Genomic DNA, 18,828 nt, shown 5'->3' with positions numbered 1-18,828 from the left:
TGCGATTGCGATTGCGTTGCGGGTGGTGCATTCGATCCGTTGAAAGAGGAGGCAGAGGTAGTAGGCGGGTTGCGAGCGAAACGGCGAGCGGAGAATTTGCGAGCGAGAAGTTGGGGGGCGTGGTCGTTGTCGATGGCAGTAGTTTACAGACGTACACATAAGGTGCGTGTGTGCGTGTGTGGTAAAGTATGTAATTTGAAAGAGAGAAAAAGAAACAAAAAAGAAAGAGAAAAAAGAAACAAAAATTTATATATTTTCCACGGGTTCGATCGGTTCCAGGGGTCGCAGGTCGCAGGGGCCATCATCATCATCATCATCAGGTAGATCGGGATCAGGTCAAGTCAATAAAAAGCGCACCATCCGAACGATCCGATCCCACGTTGGCACCAAAAGCAATCGCATTCCGTTTATAAGTCAGCCGCAGATATCCCGTAAACCAACCAACATCATCATCATATCATCATCCCCATCAAGTTGTGTATGTACATCATCATCATCATCAACCCATCATCATCATCATTGTGATTTTCATCATCATATTCAGAAAAAACACGAGAAAAATACGTTTCGTTTGTTCGATAAGAAAATTAGTTCGGACAAATTTTTGAGATTTGTGTTTACAAAAATGGTTAATATCAAAACATGTACAAACAATATCATATATAATGGCAAATAGGTATATATCGGAAATGGTATATATAACGTATTATATATATGTTTATATATATATATATAGATAAGCACCAATAGCTGTGCTCTTGTTTCTTGGGCAATAAAAAAACAACAAACCATTAAATGCTCTTTGCTTAGTAATAACATTAACAGCTCTTTTTGGTAATAAACGTAAAATGGTAAAAGAACAAATAAAGTCGTTTTTTGCTGTATAAGTCAGAGGTCAGAGGATATCTTACATTTTTTCCTAGCTTTAGTGTCAAAATCGCATGCAAAAAGCGCAGGCAGGATCAACATTGTATCAGTTAGTCAACATGGAATACAATCCGCAGTGCTGTTAGCTTTTTCTGTAGTAGGTCGACTGTCTGGGGGAGAAGATTTGGGAAAGGGGGTCTTGAGATATGTGAAGGGGTTAGGTTTAGGGTTGGGGTTGGGGCCATGGACAGTTGCAGTTAGAAGAGGCGGCGCCAACAAAGCTCAAGCTGCTAACGAATCTTCCATCCCCCGGATGGATAGTCGGGGTGGCTAATTGCTTACAAAGGTCGAGAGTGTCTTTGGAATGCGTGACCTGTTGAACAGGGCCGACGAGGTGGCGCTCTTGGCCAGCTGGTAGTGATCGTGCTGCAGATAGGAAGACGAAGACTGCTGATACTGCTGTTGCTGGTAGCCATCCAGTCCAGATCGATGGGGATACAAAGAGCTGCCTCCCAGGGCATTGGACCGCCTGCTACTCCCGCTGTACGAGTCATGGAGGTAGCTCGAACCGGAGCCCGTTGCCGATCCCGGCTTATAGCGATCAAACTCGCTGAGCACGGCAGCGGTACGTGAACTGGCGCCCTGATACCGCTGCTGCTGACGCCGTGCATCAGCTGCCGCGAGGCGCGCACCAATCCCGCCAAAGGCCAGTGCCCCCGAGCTGGAGGAGTGCATCAGCTGGCTGCTGGGCTTGTACTTGGCGAGGTCATTGTTGTTGCGATCTGAGTGGGGCAGAAAGCGGCTCTTGGTTGCGTTGGTGGTGCCGGAGGAGAGTGCCGTCGCTGCTGCCGTTGTGTGGTTGTTAGAAAGAGCAGAAGTGCTAGTGGATGAGGTGGTGGCTGTGTCGGAGGGGGAAGTAATTGTAGTGATGGTGGAGGTAGTGGTGCTGCCATTGACAGACGGGATCTGTGTCTGTGGGGTTGTGTCGTCTGCTGTGTGGGTTAGTTGCACACCGGGCGCAGCCGAATCGGTCTCGGTTTCTGTCTCCGCCTCATCGGAGGAGCTGCTGCCCGAGGTGCTTTCGGAGGAGCCACTGCCTTCTCTAGTTACTTTTTTGCTGCGTGACTTCTTCTTGGGCGCATCCTGCGGCGGTTCTAGTGTGGCTGCTGATGAAACTGCTGCAGATGCTGCAGTTGCTGCTGCAGTGGCCGCTGCTGCGGCTGCCTCCTTGGCCATTTTGGCCTCCTGCTCGAGAGCAGCTGCCTCCGCTTCGGCCGCCGCTACTGCCGCTTCAGTCTTCTTGGCCTCCTCGGCCGCCTCTTCCATGCGCTTGACGCGATCCCTAAGCTCACGACGTTTGCGCATGCGCTCCTCAAACTTTTTGGCTTCCAGGAACTGGTTGTCTTCCCGCAACAGCATCAGAATGGCTGCATTGTCTTCCGAGGAGCGATCGTCGGCAAGAATTTCCCGCTCCTCGGCAGTCAATTCCGGTGGTGGTTGCTCCTTGCGTCGATGAGCAAAACGGTTCCTCGAGTTCAACGGTCGATCTTCGGCAGGTGCTGCTCCAGCATTCCGACCGCTGTCTTGGATCTCGGCGGCTAGCAGGCTTTCCACTGTTCTAGTCCTGCCATAAGCTCTTGTGGAGCGTGGCGAGAGAGCTTCTTCCTCGCCAGCTCTTCGCCCGTAGCGACTGGACGGATAACCTGATGCTCCCCCAAGACGCAGGGCATCATGGTAGTCGTATCGTTGGCCATAGTCCACTGGGTAATTCTCGTCCAGCAAACGATTGTTGCTGGTCAGATAGCCACTATCATTGGACTCGGCCATATATCGTTGCCTCTGAGCTCGAGTTCGGTAAGGAGTGCGCTCCTTGCGATCCGATGCATTGAAAGAACTGGAGGACAACTTCGACTTGGCCAGCTGGTGGGAGGTGGCCGAGCGGAGCAGTCCGCCACTTCCGCTGGCGCCATAGTCGTCCGGCTCCAGCGTCTTGTCGCGATCCTCCTCATGCCGCCGCCTTCCAGCCGCTCGCTCCAAGATGTCCGAGTATTTGTTCTCCAACCGGGAAATGGCCGACTGCTTGCCTCCCGAGGAGGTCGCTGAGGTGGTGGGCGTTCTGTCTTTGTCCAAGAGCAGATCTCTTCGCTGAAGAACCAGACGATTTGAAGGGAGGGGTGATTGAGGAGATTAAGATTCAGTTTCGGATTCACAGGTTTAATGGAGATGGAAAGTGCTCCAAAGCAGCGCTCGTGTGAAACCAACGGTGACGGGCGTAAAACTTTTTACGCTCCACGAAAGAAGAAGGCCCAGAGACCGAAACTCAAGACCAGACCTAGACTTAGACCCTATTTAAATGGCCTTTTCGGCAATGACTAATTATGGGGTGCTTTTGGGCCTTTTCATTTCGCACAATTTCACTACCATTAAAGGTGGCTTTCTCCATTTATTCTCTGCTTTTCAGAGAGGTTAGAGGTGGCCGCGGGGGATACCCTTTATTTTTATTTAGAATGCCTAGCGAAATCTAAACAAAAAAGTCTACGGCGCGACGACCTTCAAAGTTTATATATATAGAGCGGCAGAAAATCGTGAAAAATCATGAATAGCTTTATACACATCTGTGTGGCGTACAGAGAGATACAAATATAGCGGAATAGAGAAAAGCGCTGAGATGTTGGAATCGAAAATAAATTCGAAAACGTAAACGCACACGGCAAGAATGAAGCTGAAGATATAGAATCGGCCATATAGAAGCGCTATAAAACGCGCCCGTGTGGGCCCCTAATATAATATCTGCACATATATCTATCTATCTATCTATCTGTGTAGGAAGAAACTTTCTATAGGCATGTATGTGGCAATAGGGGTAGCGTTAGTGCAATACTGCTCATATACACATATAGTATATCTATAAAGACCCCTTTAATTGCGCATATTTCCTCGTAAGACCGTCAGACATGTCACACATTTAGGGCAGTCACTCTTTCGCTGACTCACGGCCGACAGGTGAGATGATTTCTTTTGCTGTTTTCCAAAACGAAATGCCCAGGCCGTGAGTCACGGCTCCCGCTTTTGGGATCTCGATCTGGGGAGGTCTGGAGGTCTGGGTGTCTGGGTCGCTTAAGTGGTTTGCACACCGCTCGCTTTTGGTTCACTTTCCAACGATTTCGCAGATACTAACATCGTCTAGGTCGCGGTCACGCCTCCCGCCGCCCAGTCCTCGTATCAGTGGCTTGTAGTAACCACCCACGGGACTCAGGTGGGTTCGCAATCTGTCCAGGGCGTTGGCTGTGGTGGAGCTCTTCTGGTAGCGACCCATCAGGGCTGCAGTGCTGCTGCTGCTCCCGCTGCTGCTGGGATGGTAGCCCAATCCCGTAGTGCTGCCGAGTCCTCCGCCCGCATAGTATCTTCTATGTCGATCGGCCATCTCGCGTTCCTTGTCTCGTTCCCTGTCCCTATCCCGTTCTCGTTCCCGTTCCCTTTCCCGTTCCCTATCCCCTTCCAGATGTCTCCGGCTGGTCGAAGATTTGTCCGAGCTGCGGCGACGTCTGTTCTGCGACTTCTGGGACTGATTACTGGAGCCACCTTTTCCCTTGCTATTGTTGTTATTATTATTGCTGTCATTCGTTGGTGTCCAATCTTTGGGATCCTCGGCTATTGCTGCCGCACTTAAAAGAGAAGCCCAACAAAACAATCAGTTCTGGTGAGGATTGTACAAGGTTTTTTTTTCTTTGTCGGTCTGGATGCGTTCTATCCACGCGGTTCGCGACGAACGACGGACGGGACGCGCTGCCACGACACGGACTAAAATTTAACTGAGGAAAACTGGGGAAAATTTTTCGGAAAATTCGTGCGACGACGTAAGAAAGAGGCGGCAGATGCGAAGACCGAAGTAGATGAAGGAAATAATGATGCGGCGGTGGCGGCAGCGGCGGCGGTAGCCAGAAAATATTGAGGAATCGTTTTTATTTTTGTGAAAAGTGTGAAAATATTGCGCACTTGCCAGAGTGAGAGGGAAAACATAGAGAGAAGAACACCCAAATAACATATGTGGACGAGTGGGTGGTGGATAGTAGATTGGATGCGATTCGCCTCGAATGGGAATGCCTCTTTTGTCCGCCAGCTGGGAGATTTACAGGCGCACGCGAGGAACTCGCTTCATCGCAATGCATTTCACTTTGTAACCCGTACAATTACATTTCCGTCAGGTTAGCAGCAAAACCGGGAAATGATCGAAAGTCTTCGCAGTAAAGGCCTTGAACTCTTGCCGACAAAAAAAAAAAATAAAAACAACCAGTCAACAAAAAGAACAATAAAATTGCTGCTGGTTGAGCGCGGAAAATAAATAAAAAGAACAAAGCGAAAAACATTTTACGTTTTAATTTAAACGTGCTCGCACATATAAATAATAAAGGAGCAATTGCAGTTAAACAAAGAGCAGTGAAAAAGAGAGATCGCATACTCTATAAACCCATGCGTAATGAGGAAGAAGAAATCGGCAGACATTCTACATCAAGTTGAAAACTAGAGAATTTATTTGGTATTCCCCGAAGACAGCTGAAGAGAGCGATTTAAGGAATCTGCTATCCGCTGAAGAGAATCACTCGAAGAATGCAGAAACACAGCTGTGAAAGCTCCTCGGGCGAAGAACTCAAGCTTTTTTTATAGTCAAAACCCAAAGTTTTTGCCGAAAATATTGAACTTTCGTTAGCCTTACAAAATACGTAAATTTTCGAGCAAACATTTCGAGATTTTATGGAATTGCTGGAAGACACACATATAAACGATTTCCAATCTTGGCCAACTATCCTCCATTTCACTTTCAGGCTATTAATCAACCAGGCAATTATTGACTCTTTAGATTGACAATTAGAGGTATCCAGTGCAAACAAGACTGATTTAAGAGCTGATTTTAAGCTCTATTTGATTTATGACTGGCAATCACAAGTGATAAATCAAATTTTGACTGCGGGCACCTCAAATCTCTTTTCTTCCCCCCTGGCAATTATTCACGATTTATGGCCACGAGATTTTCACACTTTTCGAGAGATCGTCGCACTACTGCTGGAAGTTCAGGTGCGAGTTCAACGCGATTAAAAACGCACTTGCAATCAAGCCATCCGTTTACATAATTGGCCCTCTTCTTCTCGATGGCCAAAAGGCAGTTGGCCGAGAGATGCGAGATGGGGGAAATGCAATATATGCGAGACGAATAAAATGATCCGATCGCGAGATACTTTCGACCACGGAGTGACGACGCGCTGCAACTAAACTCGCAATTACGCGCTGACCACTCTGCTTAAATCAACAGCAGAGGCACAGAGAATGAAAACTCGCGAGGAAAATGAAAATAGAGGGAAAAACGGAAAAGCAATGTGAGCGAGTTTTGACCGAGTTTTTCGTTTGACGAAAGGCGACAAAAGTAAAAGAAGGCACGCAAAATTAAAAATAAATTATAAATCTTTTGCTTGATTTCTTTGCATCGATTACCGATTGCGTTGCTGCTGCTGTTGTTGATGTTGCTGCTGCTGTTGATGTTGCTGCTGTTGATGTTGCTGTTGATGTTGCTGTTGATGTTGCTGCTGCTGTTGCTGCTGTTTATTATCAGGTCGTTCGCTCGGATTGCGTCGAAATCGCTGCAGCAGACTGTTGCAGCTTTCGGAGAGCAGCTGCGTGACGCTGGCGGCGGTGGCGCTCCTCATGTACCGCCTCTGAGGACGTTGTTGTTGCTGCTGCTGCTGTACCGCCTCCGCATCAGCTGCTTTTCCATTTTCCACAACTGCCGCCGCCGCTGTGGGCAAAATTTTTTCGCTTTTTTCGCGATGAAAACGATTCAGAAATGTGGCCATTTCTAAGCTATTTCGTATCTCGGAAATCCTCTTCCCAACGCTCGGGATTTCGCGTGGGTATAGCCCGAGATGTTTATGACGACAATCGGGCAATACTTAACGCCTCAAAGGGGCTGGTTGCCCGTCTGAATTTTGGTTTTTGGCGGATACGGATCGTGCTCTTCCGACTTGGTCTATTTCATTAATTGTACTGATTTCTGGTATTTGTTGGGAGCATGATTTTGTTGTAGACAAATAAAATAGAAATGTATTTATTGTACGTTCTCGGTGTGGAGATCTAGTATAGACAGAGCGTATTTATGTGTAAAAATAATTGAAATTGTAAGAGATTCGGCAGCTTCGACGGAAATAGACACACACCATCGCCGCCCCCGTCGCTATAACGACAATTTCGATTTGAAGTTTGATTGAAACTGCATTTTAAAACCCCCATTCACACGCACTTAGAGCCATCCAATTTGATGGATATGATTAGAATTTCGTTTCCAATTTCCCAGGCGATTTTCACCGAGCAATATTCCTTCACCGATCGCCAATTGCCTGAGCATTGGTCTCGAAACAAACAAAACCGAAATCAGCGCAACATGAACGAAAGCGCACGCCACAAATACTAATTATAAAGATTGAAAATATCGGCGATGTCGAGAACCCCGAGGAGCACACTGAGCACGGCCGTAAGATCCGCGGGAGAGCTGAACTGAGTGTGCGCTATTATTGTTTGCTGCGACCGAAGGAAGCCAAAAAAAACTAACAGCCACAGATCAGGTATGAATGTATACCCTAACCCAGAAAATCGATTCCAAATATAGCAGATGTGAGGTCAAAAATTGTCGAAAATATGCCATCAATCATAATATTTAAGTTAAGGATAGGTTGTTTGGGAAGTTCTCTTTAGGATAAGGGTATTTGGTAGTCGAGTGGTTCAGTCATTTCAGTCGGAGAGCGCGAGAGCAGGTCGTGAGTATTACATATTTTTAGACATTCGATTCTGCTGAACGCACTCCGTGTTGTTTAGTGTTTTTTAATTATTAAAACAATTACATTGGGGTCGCAGTTTGGCAATAAATTAGTGTTAAACGAATGCTTTGCCTGGAAGCAGTTAGAAATATCCAAAAAATAATTGAAGCGCTGAAATCAAGTAAACAAACATAAATTAAGTAGCCAGAGGAGAGACTATTTTTAGAGACCTTTCCGCTGAGGAAATTGACATTGAATTTCCCGCAGTCTTTGGTCGATTGTGCAATGTTGTCGATGTCGACAAGTGCAAGAGCCTGCCAAGAGGCCAAGAGATCGGTGTAGACGCCAAGGGGACCGAGATTCTAAGGTTGGAGGTAAGCAATAAATGTGCTTCTGTTCTTGGGAACGCTTCACACTTGAAACGCCACCCAAAAGTACAGGAAGTACAAACTTGGGGGCCAAATAAAAAAAAAGAAATTAGCAAAGCAAAGGCCTTTTGGAGCCCAACGATGAGTCAGCCGGCTATTTTTGGGGAAAACTTTCTTTGGAAGCGGTAGCATGTTGTTAGTGGGCATTTTTCTTTTCTTTCTTTTTTTGTTCAACAAACACATGTGCAACACGAACACAAGACAGAAATAAGTTTGAGGAATAGAATCTACCTCGATGAAATGCAGTCCCAATGCGGACTTGGACATCTCATTCTGCTGCTGCTGTTGATGTGGTTGGTGTAGCTGCTGGCTTGAGTGATTGAATATGACAGAATTGCTTTGTTGTAGCTGCGATTGCTGCTGCTGTTGCTGCTGCTGTTGCGGTTGCTGCGGTTGCATGTTCGATGACGATGACGCCGGCGACGCGTAAAACAATTGCGTATTTGTATTTGGATCGTATTGAAGCCCAGAGGCACCGCCATTTCCTCCTCCTCCTCCGCCTCCACCTCCAGCGGAAGCATTCAGAAACTGCGTATGCGGATGCGGTTGCTGCTGTTGCTGCTGCTGGTACTTGACCGGCTGCATCTGATTCGGCTTGGGATAGGCATACGGATCGAAGGTCTGCAGCGGCTTGCGCTCTGGCTGCTTGGGCACATTATAGTAATTCCTACTCATCATGCCCAGCCCAAAGCTGGAATGCTGCTGGGGGTGTAGCTGCTGCTGCTGTTGCTGCTGCTGATGATGTTGCTGGTGGAACTGCAGGGCCGTCGGCCTTTGGGCGGAGCTGAAGGAGGCCGAGTGCGTCAGTGGGGCCCCAGTGGTGCGGGGATAGCCAATCTTGGATGAAGGCTGCTGCGGCGCCTGATAGCCATACATCTGGGGCATCATGCCAGGCGGCTGTTGCTGCTGCAGCGGCTGGCCAAACTTGTTCTCCTTGTTGGTGTTTTTCTGCAGGAACATGGCAAGTCCCGATTTGGGCGCCTGCTTTGGCACATGCGAGGAGGAGTACGACTGCTGCAGCTTGTGGGGCAGGTGCCCCTGCTGCTGCTGCTGCTGCTGATGGGCAGGCATGTGTTGCTGCTGCATGAAGGGATCACTGGCTCCATTCATGGCGGAACAGGCAAAACTATTCCAGTTCAAGAAGGGTCGCTTGTGCTGGGGATACTGCTGCTGCTGCTCCTGATGTGATTGTTGCTGGTGATGGTGTTGCTGCTGCTGCTGCTGTTGCAGCAATCGCTGGTAGCCACCCATGGGCAACTGTGAGGTAGAGTTGGATTTGCCTATGGGATAGCAAATCCTTTGTTGCTGCTGCTGTTGTTGCAGCAACGGCTTCTGCGGATCGTAAAGCTGAACTGGCACGGGGATCTGAGATTCACCCGAGTATTTGCTGGTACTGCTGCTCGTGGGGCCTTCGACTGCACTCTTCGGGTCTTTGTGCTCGCCCGTCGTCAGCGACTGCGACATGATTGCATTATTATTGATGTTACTAGTGCTGCTGTTGTTGTTGCTGGTCTTCAACTTTAGCATGTCGTTCAGGCATTTTTCTAGCTTGTTGTCAACATCTTTCTGACGCTTTGTGGCCGCTGACGACGATGACGATGTTGGCACCTCCAAGTTGGCAGTCCCTGCTGCGCCACTTTGGTGTTGCTGCTGCTGCTGATCGCTTGTTGTTGTAGTTGGTGTTGTTCCTGTTGCCGCTGTGGTTGTTGCTGTGGTGGGAGCAATGTGGAACGATGAGGTAAACTTTGAGAGCTGCGGCAGGTGGGTGGTGCAACAGTTGGTCACTGTAAAGCTGCTCGTGCTTATCGTGCTGTTACTCTTCTCCGATTTGCGTTCCAGGGAAGCGGAATCTCCAGGTCCGACTTCCTCGATGGGCGCCACTTGTTGGGGTTTTTGAAGTTGCTGTTGATGTTGAACCTGCTGAGGATTGTTATTTTCCTGCGGCCGACGGAAGAAGGCAGCGGCACAACGTGGCGATGGAACGCAGGAACTGCTGGAGCTCTTCAAAACACCACTGGGTTTACCGACAGTCGATGGAGGAGCAGCAGCTGGTGGAGCCACCTTAAGTGGCTCCTTGGGCGGAGGTTCCTTTCTTGGTTGCGTCATGAGTATCGCAGAGTTCGAGGTGCTTCTGCTCAACGAGGGAAGATTCTTCATATAGCAGGGTATGTGAGTGCGACTGGAAGTCCGAAGCAGAGGAGCTCCCATGGGTTGACCACCACCCGGCACATGGGTCATGGACATGCTCTTTGGGAGCACCTGCTGCTGGCTGGGATTGAGCTGCTGTTTGACCGGCACTCTGCTCACAAAATTCGTTCCACTCGAAGAAGATTGCTCGTTACAGATCAGCTTGTAGAGATCATCCTTAGTCACCGCCTGGCGCACCTTCAAATCCAAATGAGACAGCGAGGCATTCTTCTGCAACTTGTGGGGATGATGTTGGGGCACCTGCGATGACTGCTGCGGACGCTGTAACTCCTTCTGCGCCGCCTCCGCCACCGTGGGGTCGAATATAGCCAGTTTCTTGGCCGTCTTGGCGTCCACTTTAAACGGCTGCCCGGCATCACCCAATTGGGCCCCACAGATCTTCTCGTAGTTCCAAAAGGTTCGCTTTGGTGTTTGCCGCTTTTGTGAACTCGTAAGATTCTCGCTCCAGAATTCGTTCATCAACTGTTTGTTAAGAGACAGATTGGAGCCACTTTGCAATCCATTCTTGGTGGGCAGTGGACGCATTGGAGTCGGTGTACTTAGTGGCATATTCGAACTGGAAATACTGCGCTGCAGCTTGGGTTCACCACCGGATTGTGAAAATATAGAAGGATAGGCCATACGTGGAGCAGGTCCCCGGCTACTGGGATTCTGGGCAAAGTTGATTGACGAGGACTTGGATAAGCCCGAGGACATGGCCGGCACTCCTGCTCCTGGTGTAGTCTTTGTCACCGACTGCTGCGAATTGGACTTGGCGAGCGGCTGCTGCTGGCGCTTGATCCTGTCGTAGAGATCTTCGCACTCCTGGAACTCCTGGTGCAGCTTTCTATCCAGCTCGCTGTAGTCGGGCAGGCTCTTCAGATACTTGTTCATCATTTCGATCTCGGCATCGTAGAAATTCGCATCCAACTTGGCGCTGTTCTTGGCTGCAGCCGACTTCTCCTCCAGCTCCTGTTGCTGTTGTAGTAACCTATCCAGACTGATTTCGTTGGCGGGAGGCGGAGCAGCTGAAGCCACAGCAGCACCGGGTTTATTGGCATTCTTTGGAGCTCGACATGGCACTGGAGGTGGTGGAGACGACGAAGGTGAACTGCAGGAGGACAGGGATATACTCGAAGCCGGGCTCGAGGCAATGGTGGCCATTAAACGGGAGGGCAATGCCGCTGCCGAGGCACTGGTAATCGTTCCCGTGGCTGCATTGTAGGCCAGTGGATGGTGTTTCCTTGGTAGCGGTGGCGTAGATTTTGGACTCGCCGGCAGCAGAGGTGGACGACTCTTCCGAATGGCCAGTGGTGAGGAGATCGGTGAACGCACGGCGCACTTGCTCTCCGGGATGCTGGACGACAGCACCGAGGCGAACTGCGGCGAGACCACCTGGAAGAACTGCTGGCCACTGCTCACCGGCGGAGGCGTCGGTTTCTGCATAGCTGGTTGAGATTCCTCTTTAGTTCTTAGGTTTGGTGACTGGGCGGAGGAGGAAACCGCTGCGGGCACTGTAATTGCTGGCTTGCCGGCATCTTCACTCATCTATAGGAAACAATCGCGCACTGTGAACCGTTTGGGTTCTATGAGTTAGAGATCCGATTTCAGATGAATCCGTTGATTCAGCTTATTTCAGCTTTTATCGCGGTTTTTGATGTGATGTGTGTGTGCGTTTATTAATGCTTTAATTAAATCACATAGGAAAAACCTTTGCACTTCCTGTTTTTTTGAAGACCTACACCTATCCCTAAAGTGTTTTGATGTATTCCTAACCTATCGAGGTAAATTCTATTAAACGGACTTCGAACAGAACACAGAAGGAGGGAGACACCAAACACCAGACGAACTAAGGACACCACAGAGCGATCACCAACACGACGACGACCAACCTGCAGATACTGCTCCGGTATCTTACTGTTCTTCGGCACAATAATCTTCTTAATAATGATGATCTTGTCGCCCTCGATCTTGGTAATGGTGATGGGAACACCGGGCATGGGACGCTGCGGCTTAACGGGCATCGGTTGCTTGGGCGCATTTCGGATAACTTGAGGTCCAGTGAGGATGCCACCGGGACTTGGCTTAGCAGCTGGAGGAGCAGGCTTGGGTTTCGGTTTCTGGGCAGGCACATGTTCCTTGTGGTCGCTGCGCACAATGGAAAAGTGGTACAGTGGCTTATCATCGTCCAGAATGCTCTTCTGCGGCACTGTTTTTTTCTCCACTCGACGGAGAACGACTCCCAGCATGGGCGACTCCTTCGGCTTTATGGTTATCGATCCGCTGGGAGCGGTCACCCGCTTTAGGCTCACTCCCAGATTGGTGCCCACCGGGGGAGGTGTCTTGGTGCGGTGCACCATCTTTCCGCTGGGTATCTCACGATAACCATCATCCATCCTCCTCCGACGATGATCTTCTTCAAATTGTTCTTGAACCTTTGGGTCAGGATTTGTATGCAGAGATGGTTCAGGTGCCACCAATGGCGAGGGTCCAGGGAACATCGAGGTGAGGCTGCTCCGCCGTCGGTTCATCACATTGGGCGCTGATACCGTCTTGGTGAGCGGAAACTTGGTTGCCTGTGGAGGAGCTGGTGCAACAGGTGGTGCTTCCATCCCGGTGGCACTGGAGGTACTGCCTCGTCGACTGGCTGCCTTACTGGGCTGCCTTGAAGCCGAGGCACTGATGCTGGCCGAGTCCAAGCTGCTCATGCTGGCTGAACTCTGGAGGCGATCAGGAGCAGCGCTCCTTTCATGTTTTCGATCGGGCGAAATGGATCGCTCTCGGGTGCGCTTTTGAGATCTGGCATCTCGAGCAGCTCGCTGCATCCGTAGCAACTCAATGGAGTCGGCCAGGTGGGAGGTGCTTTTCTTGGGCGGGGAATCATCCCTGGACGAGGCCTTGGGCTGGGATACGCTGAGCAGCTGCATCTCTATGGCATCGTCAATGTTGCCGGGTAGCGAGGCAATGCGTTCCCTGGGACCTGAATTGGTTGGAAGGGAGCCTTTGGCCAATTCCTCTTCTTCCTCGTCATCTTCCTCATCCTCATCCTCATCCTCCTCTTCCTGAGCATGCTCATCTCTGACTCGCTGCTCCGCCTCCTCCTCCTCTTGTTTTCTGCGTTTCTCACTCTCCATAACTCGTTGCAGTTGGGCCTGCACCTCGAGGGCAGCACGTGCTCTGGCCTTCGACTCGGCCTCGCGGGCCTGTCGCAACTGTTCCTGGGCAATTGCCCGAGCTTCCGCCTCCGCCTGCGACCGAGATCTTGCCTCAGCTTCGGCAGCAGCTGCTGCTCGTAGGGTGGCCAAATCCGTGGCCGTCATCTGCTTTATGCTCAGGCGACGTTCCGTGTTGAGGATCAACTCCACCTGGGTGCTTCCGCCCGCTGGCTTTTGGGCCGTTAGATCCGGACAGCCAAGGGCGATCAGTTCACTGAGTTCGTTGGACATTCCGTAGGCTGGGGGATGTGGTGATCTCTCCGGAACCTTGTCAGTTTTCTATCTTTCTGGATCCCAAGGGGAAAAAAAGTACTCGATTATCTAATATTGCACTGGCAATTCCCTCGAATTGCGTTGGGTTCGACTAGCTGGGCGAGACTCGCGAGGCTGTCAACGCTGGCCCCAAAGGAAACCTGCGCAAAATCTGATCAGTTCGTATTTAGTTCTATTCGGATCGTATCAGATCGGATCGGAACAATCGATCGCACGCTCAATGTCAATGTCTCATTGGCATTTTGGCAAATGCCCGACGACTTGACTTACTAATTGTACCAATGGTCGGTCGTCATTCGACCAAAGACTTTTCCTTTTGGCGCCCATATACATCCGACATATGTATATGAGGGTACAACCGTATAGCATATATAGCACCCCCAATTTGTTTTGGTATATAGAGCACAGGGCATATACAAATAACAAATCGTAAACAGCAATGAGCTCATTGATCGCGGCGCCGCCTCACCTAAACCAGAAGAAATCCCCTTACCCCTTTGCGATTCTAGCCAAAAGACCTGCACCTTGTCCTAGATATATTGCGATGTGAAAATATATATGAATATCCCTGGAGAGAACGTTTTGGCTGATGTGTGATATCTCGGTGGGGTTCATTGGGCATCTTTTCGCCCCTGTCTTTCTGTGTTCCGTTCGAAATCTGTTTTTATTTTTAACAAATAGACGACGACGCACATAAATTGGCGCTGCCGGGCGGTTATACCTAGTACACAGTACGTGTGACGCTAGTGCCAGTGGAACAGTGAAGCCATGGTAATTGAAATCACGCGCTTAATCCAAAAGAGATACATCTCTGATCTTTGATAGTCACATTCGACTTGATTGCATTTTTAATTCACTTTTAGTTTTCCATTAGTTTTGCGATCTTTTTTCATCTCTGGCTTGGCTTTCACTGTACCGAAAGAAAACGCGCACACACATGCGAGTTGGAAAAACCTAAGGGGGAAAAGTTTTCCACCCCAGTTGACTTTTATTTTGGTTAGCATCATCTGGCCAAAAATTGTACCATGTACAAGTTTGTATCTTGGATTTTCGCTATAAGTTTGTTGTGGCAACTAAATATAAATGCAAGCCTTACGAAAATAGCTTTCGAAAATTATAGAAAACGCCAGCTAAGCGGAAAGTGGAGGATAGAGGATGGAGGGCAGCAACGGCGGAGATCAACATGATGATGATGTGGCAGCCTGATGAATAATCCCCGCCGATCTGTGGCGCACATATATATACAAAGATGTATAGTTATAGTTTGTATCTATGTGGCACACACTCACACTAACGGACACACACGTGTGTGCTCCATTTGTTAGTTTTGAGTTTTTGTTTTGATTTGCTTGGCCGCTGCGTTGTCTTCTTCTCCTTCACCTCCGAGTACACAAAAAAAATAATTGATTTATTTATCATATTACTTTTAAACGGTCCTTAAAAAATTTTTACTAAAGTATTTTCTTTTTAACCTTGCTTGCTAGTTACTCGGCTTTTCGTTTAAATTAAAAAACCCTTTTTACAGGAAAAGATTTCCATGATATAGAATATCATTCCTTCAATATTAAATATTAAAAAATGATTTCCATTTCTTTCTGTGCACCCGAGTGAGTGACTGTTGCATTATCCTCCTCTATCCATCCGCTATTTCTATTAAAAGTATCTTTGGCCCCGCTAATTGCAAACTTGATGGAAAAGTGCAAAGTTCACTATCAGCATTTTGGACGTTTCACAGCTGCTCATATGACTGGCTCATCATCTTATCCCATTTTATATTATTTCGAATTATTTACTCGCCGCCGTTGACGGGGGGTCAATAAAACAGTTTGGCTCTGGTATCTTGCATCGTGTTTTGTTTAAACAAATTAAGTCTGCCGAAGAATATCGCGCACTTTTTTATTTAACACTCTTTGTGTTTTGTTTGATGTTTTTTTTTTCGTTTTGGGACCGCTGCTACTGTTTTATTTTTAAAACACTTAATTGTTCTTTTAGTTTTTGGGTTGTTTTTTGTTCTTTCGGCTGATTATGTCATGGTGCCCAGCAATTGTTTTGGGATTGCGTTTCTTTCTACCTTCTCCTCTCGGGCCAAAATGCGTTTCTATATTGCACATACGCCCAGTATGTACCTCTAAATATTGTTCTATTCGATTATTTGGTGTTCCTGAGACAAAAAAAAAAATACCAAAAACACAAAAACGCACACACACCACACACTAAATATCGGGTAAACAAAGTGCGCGAAAGGAGACGACGGCGATCGATATAAAGATCGGTGGAACTGTGGGTATAAAAAAGAGAGCTGCGGCGAGGACAGGGGGATCCCCGTACCGTTACACGACGAAGACGAAGCGACGACAATATATAGTTTATATGGCAGCAGTGGCGGCGACACACAGCCAACAAACGAAGATTTCAATCTGTTTCGGTTTCCTCAAATTTGAAAATTCTCAGCCGAAAAGTGCCCGCGGCAGAGAAGAGCGCAGACTTTCAGCGCCGCGTGTATTTATAATTTTCCAATGGTTTTTTCGAGCAAATGGCAAACACAAACGGCCCAAGAAAATGTTTTCCACCGGATGAAGCTGCGCGCGCATCTCCGAGAAGGAAACATCAGCTGTGTGCCGTGGTTTCGAGGAGGAACATGCGCAGAGCATGGAGAGGAATCCCCAAGGCGTCGCTCTCAGGAACCGATAAATGTATATATGAGTGCATATATACAGGGGAGTATAGACAGGGAGCGTGAGCCCCGTGTAAATTCGGTGTATATAGCTGCGGTCAAAATAATAGCATTGCCAATAAATCATACCATAATTTTCAGATTTAACTTTTAAATGGGAAGAAATTCTGGGAATAGAGAACCACATTTGATTTGAGTCAATCAGGAAACCTTCTAACCAATCTAAACAAATAAATCCAATTTAAAGATTTTTCAAAATTATACTAAATAATCGTTTAAGGATATCTAAAATGAGTTTTAGTAACATAAGTTTGTGTTACATACAACATATGATAGTTTTTAATCCTCAACTAAACAAACATTTATAAACCAAGTTTCAAGCAGTGCTATTGCTTTGGTGCAAAATATAAATTTCTGTATAGGATTGAAGAGAGGAAGGGCCGAGACCATGCAACACAACACATCGAAAGATACTCGCCGACAATCTCTGAATCTGAATTTCAGAGTGACTCACTAGATAGTCGTCATTGTGGTCCACAAAGTACTCATCGACGATCCAATTGTCGCCGGCATACTTGTCCACGGGCATATCGCAGAGGGCCACCAGATCAAAGTGGTTGCGCTGCCGCTTGAGCATCAGGCAGCGGGTTATGGCCACGCTCTCACCATCGCCGGGGAAACCCTCCTCCTCCTCCTGGTATTGCCCATCCAGATCCGTTTCCAGGCCACAGCCATTTGCCGTCGTTTTCGCCCCATTCCGGATGATGAGCTGCTGCTCCAACTGCCTAAAATACTGAATCTTGGCGGCTCTAAACGATGACGCGTAGTGGAATTCTATGCGAGTTACTCAGCCCACTTAATTGGCGGCGACATGGGCAACTGGCAAAGCTGGCGAGGAGCAGTCGGCATCATCCGCAGCAGCAGAACCAGCAGCACTATCTCATCTCATCAGATCTCAGAGCAGAAAAGAAAACTCTGGCCGCCGTCAACGAGTTAATGTCAAATGATCAATTGAACGAAAATAACTAGAACAGCGGGGTGTGTTGGGCACAGGGAGGAAACTATAAAGAACCACCAACAGTGAATGGGAACTATAAAGATCTCGCTTAATTAAGAGTTGTTTTTCATACGCGAAGATTGCATAGAAATTGCTTAATTTCCACTTTTATATTGCCAAGGTTTCGCTTAACTGCTCCATATAAGTTTCGTTTTATTGCTGATTAATATCACTTTGCTGTGTTGCTTCCAAAAAAATTAATATTCTTCCTTAAGTTACTTTTAATTATTAACGGAATAGCTACTGTGTCAAGTGTTTTTATATAGTATGAGTTCATGGTTCATTAATTAAGAAGGTTATCATGACTAATTCTATGGCCACTCTATAAATAACAAATCAAATATTGATTTGTATATGTAATAACTATATTTCCCCGTGCTCTAATTAGTTTTGCGTATTTCAACACATTTTAATGGCCTTGCTCAACCAAGTTAGTTTATTATAAGTACTATCTTATCAGCAACAACATACAACTCATGCTGCTCCCCGAGTTCTCAAGTGCCCTGCCCCCTTGAGGCCCTGCGAAACAATTATTTCAATATTCAGTTGCACTTACATTCCGGAATACTGATTACAGTGAATTCCTCATGTAATCACTGTACCACAAAAGACCAAGAACCAGAGCAATGTGACACATCTAATGACAAATTTAGCTCAACACCGCATAGATAAGAAAGGAGAGAGCGGTCGAACGATGGTGATAGCGCGCTGATCACTTGACTGATCCACTTGACTTGTAATCGAGAATAGGGGGTACAACATTCACACACATCTGGGAAGCGATTCGATTAGGTTTGTAGTGGGTGGGTGGGGTCGAGGGTTACAGAGATAAGAAAGCATACCGTCTGCAAGGGGACACGCTTACTAGATAATCGCTGTCGTGATCGGCAAAGTACTCTACAACTATCCAATCCTCGGTGTATGGCATGAACCGCAGCGCACAGCTGGCCAGGATCAGATCGCGACAGTGATCCACGACCGGTGGCGCCGGCAGGTCACGCATCTTAATGTAGCACGGGATCTGGGAGCTCTCAAAGTGGTCGGCCACCTGTTGCGACCTCTCAAGATACCGCTTGAAGAACAGCATGGTTGGGGGCACTACTAGCACTACTGATCAATCGAGCGGCACAGCTTTTGGCAATGCACAGGGTTGGAAACGCAGGCGGTGGTTTGGTTAACTGAAATCTGTCCGATGTGTTCGTATATACAAAGTATATCTGTATCTGTATCTGTCCGCACTAATTTGTTCTTTTACCATTTTGTTTTGCTTTTAGCTTTCGGTTTTTAGTTTTTAGTTCTTAGTTTGTGATTTTCTTTTTTCGGG

General features: G+C 47.8%; 1 protein-coding gene across 9 annotated transcripts in view; it reads right to left on the bottom strand.

Annotated features, from left to right (window-relative positions):
* Positions 1-18,828, bottom strand: part of LOC119556611 (serine/threonine-protein kinase Doa) — a 35,097-nt gene that overhangs the window by 2,697 nt on the left and 13,572 nt on the right. Inside the window, exons 1-3 of one of the 9 annotated variants that reach the window (XM_037868937.1) lie at positions 6,355-8,264; positions 4,046-4,532; positions 1,210-3,012 (exon numbers count right to left, since the gene is read on the bottom strand). The exons of 4 other annotated variants lie outside the window; for them this stretch is intronic. In XM_037868937.1, coding sequence (XP_037724865.1) covers positions 1,210-3,012; positions 4,046-4,532; positions 6,355-6,713 — 2,649 coding nt within the window. In that variant the 5' untranslated portion in view covers positions 6,714-8,264. Of the gene's footprint in view, positions 1-1,209; positions 3,013-4,045; positions 4,533-6,354; positions 8,265-8,329; positions 12,112-12,177; positions 15,914-18,828 lie in introns of those variants that run through there. 4 more of the 9 variants (XM_037868945.1, XM_037868991.1, XM_037868974.1 and 1 more) reach the window with 4 other exon arrangements.

The sequence above is a fragment of the Drosophila subpulchrella genome, chromosome 3R (genome assembly GCF_014743375.2).
Source record: "Drosophila subpulchrella strain 33 F10 #4 breed RU33 chromosome 3R, RU_Dsub_v1.1 Primary Assembly, whole genome shotgun sequence".
Lineage (NCBI taxonomy): Eukaryota > Metazoa > Arthropoda > Insecta > Diptera > Drosophilidae > Drosophila > Drosophila subpulchrella.
Note: the sequence above shows the minus strand (reverse complement) of the source record. Positions and strands in the feature narration are given on the sequence as shown.